Source organism: Zosterops lateralis (genome assembly GCF_965231275.1).
Source record: "Zosterops lateralis genome assembly, chromosome: 1".
Taxonomy (NCBI): Eukaryota; Metazoa; Chordata; class Aves; order Passeriformes; family Zosteropidae; genus Zosterops; species Zosterops lateralis.
The window spans coordinates 149,395,279-149,404,012 of record NC_139762.1 but is presented as its reverse complement, the minus strand read 5'-3'; the positions used below and the strand labels follow the sequence as shown (position 1 = coordinate 149,404,012).

At 52.1% G+C, this 8,734-nt stretch overlaps 1 protein-coding gene across 6 annotated transcripts in view; it reads left to right on the top strand.

Annotated features, from left to right (window-relative positions):
- Positions 1–1,925: 1,925 nt before the first annotated feature.
- Positions 1,926–8,734, top strand: part of MTSS1 (MTSS I-BAR domain containing 1) — a 126,283-nt gene continuing 119,474 nt past the window's right edge. The window contains exon 1 of one of the 6 annotated variants that reach the window (XM_083874530.1): positions 1,926–2,697. In XM_083874530.1, coding sequence (XP_083730656.1) covers positions 2,626–2,697 — 72 coding nt within the window. In that variant the 5' untranslated portion in view covers positions 1,926–2,625. The remainder of the gene's footprint in view (positions 2,698–8,734) is intronic. The other 5 variants (XM_083874534.1, XM_083874524.1, XM_083874533.1 and 2 more) reach the window with 5 other exon arrangements.

The following is an 8,734-nucleotide window of genomic DNA, read 5'->3' as shown; positions in this document are numbered from 1 at the left end:
GAATTACAGTAGTTTAAAAAGTTACTCATCCTAATCAGTGAGGTGCACTTTCTTATTTACAAGGTAAAACCCATTATCTTACATTGTACACCCAACTTACTTGTTATAACTTGGATTTAAAATTATTAACTAATTTTTCTGTTTATACCTGCGTATTCTTTCATCACTGTACGAGGACTTGTTGCATGCCATAGAGCAGGCAGCCCTGATTTATTTACCAAAGCATCAACACAGTCCTTAAACACCAGCTTTACTTACTGAAGGAGATTTTTCACCCTCCTCTCCCATGCGCATTGTTGCACTCTGGAAACCTTTCCAGAAATGAGGTTAGCCAAGCCCCTGTTTGCACTGAAACAAGGATCATCCCAGAAGTGGGGTGGCTGAAGAAAGCAAAGTAGGACACCAAGTTTCCCTGCGGGTTGCTGGCTGTGGCTGTGTCCTGCAGGAACGCTGTCACTCTGGTTATGCCACGGCAGCACCTGGAGCTGGGTGTGAGATGAGCAGGTGTCATTATCACCAGTTCCTGGGGACACTCGCTGGGCTCCTCTTTGGCAGTGAGGACCACGCAGAGCTCCAAATGAATCGCCTGGTCAGAGCCGTGCGGGTCAAAGCAGAGGGGAATTGCTGCTGCAGCCTGTGCTGCCATGGCCCTGCTGGGGACAGGGCACCTGGCCAGCCTTCTCCCTCAGACATAGATTAGCACAGAGGATACAATCCCTCCTGTGCACCTGTCTAGGGACTGGCTGAAATGAAGCAAACTGCACTGACACAGACACTGTTTTTTCTTGGGCAGAGTTTGTAGGATCTATTTTAATAACTCAAATTGCTGTATTTCTGTCTCAGCCATTGCTGTTCACGCACCACTGTGTGTACGAACGGAAAGACAGACCCCTCGCACTTGTTCCAAGGTCTAAGGCTTATTCTTCCGTACATCCATGTCCCCAGTTCTACAGCAGTTTCTCACTAAAACACACAGCAGCAGCACAGCCTCCCTCGGTGTGCATCTTCCCTGGGGTGAGCAGCAGCAGCTGGACCTTTGGGGCTATGCACTCCAACCCATCCCAGCAGTGAGTTTGCACACACAGGGGGTCTCAGTGTGCATCTTCCCTGGGGTGAGCAGCAGCTGGACCTCTGGGGCTGTGCACCCCAACCCATCCAGGCAGTGAGTTTGCACACACGGTGTGCTTGGTGTGCAGCTTCCCTGGGGTGAGCAAGCAGCAGCGGGACCTTTGGGGCTGTGCACCCCAACCCATTCCAGCAGTGCTCTGTTTGCACACACGGTGTGCTCGGTGTGCAGCTTCCCTGGGGTGAGCAGCAGGACCCTTGGGGCTCTGCACCCCAACCCATCCGAGCAGTGAGTTTGCACACACGGTGTGCTCGGTGCGCAGCTTCCCTGGAGCAAGCAGCAGGACCCTTGGGGCTGTGCACCCCAACCCATCCGAGCAGTGAGTTTGCACACACGGTGTGCTCGGTGTGCCCTGCCATGTGCCGGTGTCACATCACACACGTGCAGGGTGTGAGCCACCGCCCGCCCGCCCGCCTGTGCAAACACAGCGGTTCTGACCGCGACGTTTCGTTAAAATTTGGCAGAGTTAACGTGCAAACTGAATTGCTTCAAGCCCCCACGTTTTATGCAGCCCACTCTCACAGTCTTGCCTGTCGCCTGGCATTTGTGGGAGAGGATGAATGAGCAGCCTGGCAGCCGCTGCCGCTGCACTCCTCAGGCTGCAGTCAGCTTTGCTGGCGGCTCCCAGCCCGATATCGGGGGTTTGTCACCAGAAACAGCCCAACTTCGGCCATTCCGGCCAACGTCACCAGAATAAAACAGTTTCTTCTCCGAATGCTAAACATGCCATTTAGCAGAGCGGGATCACAACCAGCGAGGCGCCCGGGGCCGCCCCGTCGGCAGCGGGACGCGAACCCGCGGCCCCGGGCGCACCGATGGGCGGCGGTGTCGGTGACGCGCGGGGCGGGCGGGGCGCGGGGCCGGGCGGGGGCGGCGCTGCCGCCGCGGGAGCGGCTCGGGCGGGCTGGGCTGTTCCCGGGGAGGGCGGGCAGCGGCTTGGCTGCTCTGGCGCTAGTCTGCTCCACTCGGGCTGCCAGAGACCCCCCTCCAGGCTGCTCCACGAGCACCGGCTTGACGCTCGGTCCCTTTTTTACAGAGACCGATCTTTTTCCCCCCTATTTTTTTTTTTTTTTTTTTTTTTTCCAGGAGCGTTTCTGCAGCGCGGCGGGTGCCCTGGGCGCTGCCGTGCCGCGATGCGCGGGGATGGGGCCTGCGGCTGCTCCCGCACGGGCTCGTAGTGCCCGCGGGGCGCCGGGGGCCGGGGGCCGGGGCGGTGCGGGCAGGAGACAGGCAGCGCTGGGGTCTGTCCCCGTGTAGAGGGGCGGGCAGGCAGGGCTTCAGGTGTGCTGGGCTGTGGTGGGGTTTTTATTATTATTTTTTTCCTCTCGTTGCCTACATCAGCTTGTTTGCCTCTTCCCCCGCTCCGTTTTTTTATTTTTTGGGGATTTTTTTTGGGGGGGTGAGGCGGGCGCCCGGGGTGTGCGGTGTTCCCCAGCCGAGCAGTGCAGTGCAGCGGTAGCGGTGAATCCCCGCTCCTCCCGCCAGCTCCGGCCGCGAAAATGGAGGCGGTGATAGAGAAGGAATGTAGCGCGCTCGGGGGGCTCTTCCAGACCATCATCAGCGACATGAAGGTAAGGGGCTGAGGGGCGTGGGGGCAGAGCACGGGGTAGGGGGGGGAGCGTCTTCCCACCTGGCCCGGCGGAACTTGGCCCCGGGCGGTGCGGCCGCACAGGGGCTGGCGGTGCGACCTCCCCGGGGCTGGGGCTGGGGCTGAGGGCTGAGGGCTGGGGCTGGTCCGTGTCCCCCCGGCGGGATCAGCCCGGCCCAGGGGCTCCCCGGGGCTGGCCCGTGTCCCCCCGGCGGGATCAGCCCGGCCCAGGGGCTCCCCGGGGCTGGCCCGTGTCCCCCCGGCGGGATCAGCCCGGCCCAGGGGCTCCCCGGGGCTGGCCCGTGTCCCCCCGGCGGGATCAGCCCGGCCCAGGGGCTCCCCGGGGCTGGCCCGTGTCCCCCCGGCGGGATCAGCCCGGCCCAGGGGCTCCCCGGGGCTGGCCCGTGTCCCCCCGGCGGGATCAGCCCGGCCCAGGGGCTCCCCGGGGCTGGCCCGTGTCCCTCCGGCGGGATCAGCCCGGCCCAGGGGCTCCCCGGGGCTGGCCCGTGTCCCCCCGGCGGGATCAGCCCGGCCCGGCCCGGCCCGGGGGCTCCGTGCCCTCACAGCCGTGTTTTGGGGCGAGCGAGTTGCCTGCAGGACACCACCCCTCCTTCCCTCCTCCTCCCCTCTTTTCTCTATTTGCTCGAACACGCGGGCTGTTACCTTGCACCAGCGATTTCCGAGCCTGCCTCTTTATTAGACAAATATTTTTATTCTCCTTTTCCCCTCCTCTGGCGCGGGCTGTGGGATGGGCAGCGGTGAATGCGGTGTGGTGCGGCCCGGAGCCTGTCAGCCCTGGGGTGGGGCTGCGAGGGAAGGGCACGCCGTGTCTGGGCATTTATTTCGGTGCCAAGCCGATGGAAAAAAAGAAAACAAATAAATCTGTGCCTGGAGATGCTCAAAAGTTGATGCGTGCCCGAATTTAAAATCGCGGCTCGGTCGGTGGTGCGGTGTTATTTTCGGGCGGTGTGTGCTGGTGGAGGTGGCGTTCCCTTCTTTCTGTGAATGGACGCGGAGGTTTCAGGTGCCTCCAGAAAACCCGGCTGTGCTGATCCCGCCTCTGCCAGAGGGTCCCTGTGAGACAGGCGCTCCCCTCTACCCTTGGCAGCCAAGGGCGCTTCTGCAGGGTTTTCTTGGGGTGAGCGGGTGCCCCCCACCCTTCCCTGGTGGAGGTAAATCGCCTAAAAGCCTCGCTGTGTTCTGTCTGCCCCCAAGCCCGGGCATACGGCCGTGCTGCAGAATACTGCAGTGTTCCCCGCACAAGGGCAGCCTGTCCGCCTGCCGGGGCCGCCCGGGAGGATGCACTTGTCGGGAGATGTGCAGGGACGTGTCGGATAATGGGGGACCGCTGTGGTTTAAAGGCGGCGGCCGTGCGCGCTGGGCTTTTCCCAGGCTGGGGTTTCTCCGGGTGTTTCAATCCGTGCAGCGAGGGCTGCAGGAGAAAGGGCTGCCAGGTGGTATTGCAGGACAGGGTCTGCTCTAAGAGGGAGCCTGACAGAGGTGAATGGCTTCTAGTGTATTTTTTGGGGAGGGTAAAGGAGCTGTTTGCGCTAGAAGTTATTTTTTGGCGAGTGTTCATATGCACTTTCCTCTCAGCAGAGCTTAGGAGACATTTAATTAAGAGCGTGGTTTGTCAGGAGCAGGCAGATTGCAGAGGGGAGGGGGCAGTCTGTGTGGATCTGTCAAGACAATGCTGCAGACCTGGCAGCGGTGGTCCTCAAGCTCTCAACCCCCTCGGATTTTTAATAATAACTGCACTTTAAAATAAAAGATACCCCCCAAAAAAGCAGGAAACTATCACAAATCCTGGAATCATTTTAGTGGTCAGTGCAGGGAACAGGCAGGAGATGTTCTGTTCCAGATGAAGTGTGGTTTTGGGTTTCCTCACAGAGGGACACCGAGTATGTTTATTCTTTCCTTCTTTTCGTAAATGATGCATTTGGTTTTTCTTGCTCTTAAGCCAGTGGCCCTCTGTGTGGATTATTTTTTTTTTTTTTTTTTTCTTCTACACATTGCTACTTGCATGGGAATGCTGCTCATCAGAAAACATGTTGACATGAGCGTATGGAGATGGGCACAGGTGTGAATATTTTTTTCTTAATGCTCCATAGTAGTGGAACCTGTTTTGTGAACTGGCAGCTACCGAAGGGGGAGGTCTGGAAGGAATCGCTGCGGATCTTTAGCAGCATGGTAGTTGTTACGGTTTAAGAAATCTACTCGTTATTTAGCATGAGCAGAACAAAGAATTTTTACCTGTAGTTAAATTCGATGCAGCTGATGCTGTACTACTGACGAGCTGCACTGGGATTCTTTGTGAATTCTGCACAAAGGAGCACAACGATTTCTAAGGAAAAGCAGCTATATATTTTTTTTTTTTTGATAGTTAACCAGAACCTTTCAGCTAATCATACCTTTAGTAGTAAAGTGAAAATTAGCATGTTAAGTGCTGTTTCACGTAGTCAGAGCTGTGTGGGCAGGCTTCTGGCAGGATCTCGGAGATACTGCGTAGGGGTCTGCCCACGCATACCCAAGTGCACCATCCCTGCCTATTTCTCATTGCAGCCTGTGATCAAGGCCCCACATGCCCTGCAGTGCTGAGGGATTTGATGCAGCATCTGCCTTTTTTTTTTTTTTTTTTTTTTTTTTTTAAACTAAATGGTTCACAGGTTCTTTTATCATATGCATTACTCTACCTTAAACTTTGTTATAAAGATGTTAGGGTTAATCAACAGCTTAATTACTCTGAAGTCTTGCCAGTGGATGCAGATGGGTGCTGAAGATACAGTACATGTGGACTGATTTCTCTCTTTGTTCACAATAACACAGAACTGGCTCAGGTGTACCTGTTGTTAATTTTGAGCTCTGCCTGATTTTGACAAGGTTACAGAAAACTGCAATTACAATTCTGAGCAATGTGATTGTTTCCATTTGTCTCCATATACTGTGTTAGGTTTGAAACTTCATTTGGGCAATCTATGTCAGTGTGACTAACACATCACATTTTTTGGAAGCAAGATTGTGTCTTGCTGGCTGAGGTCTCTTGAATGGCATTTAATGTTTTCTCCATATACCCCAAATTTCTCTCCACCCTCTACAAAAAATATTTTTGTGGCTAATACCCCACAAAACCTGCTCCAAATCAACTCGGCATAAAGATAAGTGATTTGAAGAAATGGTGCTACTGAGTAAATGTAAGAACAGTTAATGAACATCCCATTTGTACTGCACATTATTGTATATCAGAGTCACAGAATATTCTGAGTTGGAAGGGACTCAAAAGGATCATTGAATCCAGCTCTTAGTGCTGCGCAGGATACCCCAACAATCCCACCATGTGCCTGAATGCTTCGTCCAAATGCTTCTTAAAATCTGTCAGGCTGGTGCTGTGACCACTCCCCTGGGGAGCCTCTTCCAGTACCCAAACACACCCTGAGTGAAGAACCTTTTCCTGATATCCAGCCTAAACCTTTCCTGACACAGCCTCATGCTGTTCCCTCTGCTCCTGCCACTGGTCACCAGAGAGAAGAGATGAGTGCCTGCCCCTGCTCTTCCCCTCCTGAGGAAGCTGCAGACTACAATGAGGTTGCCCCTCAGTCTCCTGCAGGCTAAACAGAACATCTGGAACTTCAATCCCCTGACAAGGGGAGTCCATTTTTTCCATGCCAAACAAGGGTCAGATTTGTTGAGTAATATGGTGGTGTACATGGTGACAGATCTGTTTGTGTAAAGTCCACAATGTATACCTGGCTGTTGTGCTGTAGAATTGGATCTCTGTGCTTTGACATTTCAGGATCTGATTAAAGAATCATAAAGGTGGGAGCATGTGCACCCATCCCATCCTTATTTTGTCACAGCCCTGATGTTTCCTATGATACCATCACTGAGCATGTGGCACTTGTAGTTTGTTACACCCTTTTTCAAAGCAATCAAAGTTTATAAAAATAAAATGTGCATGTCCCCTCAGAGGAGTAGTCCCCTGTGCAACGTGCAGATGCTGTAAGACTTGTTTTTGAATGTGGCGAATTTTCTGTAGCTTCCCTTGGGAAGGGAGTATTTGATCTGAATGGTTTGTAACTCATTTCTTCCAATTGACAAATGAGATGCTGCAATGTGCTGTTAATTTCAATATCTCTTCTAGTGCAAAGCAAATGATTGCAGTTAATTTTTGGGAGGGCCTGTTGCGGATGGGTTTCAAAAGAACTTGTCTTCTCAGGCAGAGCAGATTTTCTTTAATACCTCTTTTCCTTCTGACTTGATTTTACATTCCTTTTAATCACATTGTTCCCTGCTATCCTGAAGAAAGAAAATAACACCTCTGAAGACATTGAAATTGACTGTGTTGGTAGTTCATCATTTACTCGATGGTGTTTCTTTGGCTTTTAGGATTCTCTTTATTTATCTTGCCTCTTCTGCCAGCGTGTGTTTTGACACGAGCAGGGGCTTGCTGTGTATGTACAGCACCTGTCACCTGTGGGGTGGGCATGGGAGGAAGATGAGTAATGAGCAGTTGGATGAACACAGGTTGTCTGTGACTTCATTTATACCAAGTCAGAGGATTTACTAAATTTTAATGGGTCAGGTGTGTATTACCAATTAGTCTAATTCATCTCCTTGCATGTGAGGGATGAGCAGGGATTGTCCTAAAACAAGGGCCCCAATGGATGTCTGAGTTTCCGGAAAAATTGAGAAATTCTTTTATTGTTTGTGTATGTGCCTTATTTATATTTGTTTAGCTGAAAGCTCAATAAAATCAACTTTTTGCTTCTGGCAGTAACCTCTACTTTAATACTCCAGAGGAGGTGCAGGGACTCCTGGACTAGGCAGTGCTGCACATTTTCTTTCAGCTGTGCAAAGCTTAGAAGCAGAAGAGAGAGACATGAACATAGAGGCATGAGAAACATTTATGGTTTTGCAGCCTCTTACCTGCTTTTAGAAAGTGTTCTGTGAGATGCAGCATTTTAATCTTTCTTTTGTAGAGGTTGGGACCAGGGGTGGCCACATCCAGGATTGAGAGTTGTTAAGTAGCCCTGTTTGCTTGCAAGGGATGGCCTTGTGATATTCACATTAATAATATAAACTGAGAAAAAATATTTGATGGAACAACTGGAACTGCTGAGACAGTTACTACAGCAAGTACAGCTGCAAGTCCTCAGCGTTGATGTTAATCCAAGGAACAGCACACATGTACCAGAGAACCTGGGCAAATTTATTTTACCGTGACATGTGGTAGTGCAACAGCTCCTCCCCAGCTGTGCTTTATTTGAAGCTTGAGATCTCTGTGGAGATTAGGAATGTTCAGTTGGATGATTTTAAGGGCTAGTTTCAGTCCAGCTGTTAAGGATGGTAACTACTGTAAGGAAAAACAAATGTGTCATGTACTGGGGCCGGCACTGCTTAACATCTTTGTTGGTGATGTTGACAGTGGGATTGAGTGTTCCCTCAGCAGGTTTGGTGATGTCACCCATCTGGCTGGTGCAGTCACCATGCTGGAGGGGAGCAATACCATCCGGAGGAACTTTGGCAGATTTGAGAGGCAGGACTTTGTCAATCAGGGCGACCTTATTGCACCTTGAGTGCCAAAAGGGGTCTGCAGGAGAGTTGCAGAAGGACTTTTGACAAGGGCATGTAGTGACAGGATGAGGGAGAATGGCTTCAATAAAGAGGCCAGGGTTAGATTAGATATAAGTAAGAATTTTTTTTGCAGTGTGTTGAGAACAGATATCCCAGAGAAGCTGTGGTTCCCCCTCCCTAGAGTTCAAGGGTGGGATGGATGGAGCCCTGAGCAACATGGTCTAGTGGAAGGTGTCCCTGCCCATGGCAGGGGGGTTAGAGCAGATGATCTGTAAGGCCCCTTCCAACCTAAAGCATTCTGTGATTTTCTGTGCAACAGACAGGTAGGTAGAGGCTTGGAGAGGAGGCACACCTGCCATGTTGCACTGGCATGTCCTTCACACAGCAGTCTTTAGGACAACTATCTGTTTCAAACCTAGCAAGCTGGTCTTTCTTCTCCTTCACAACAA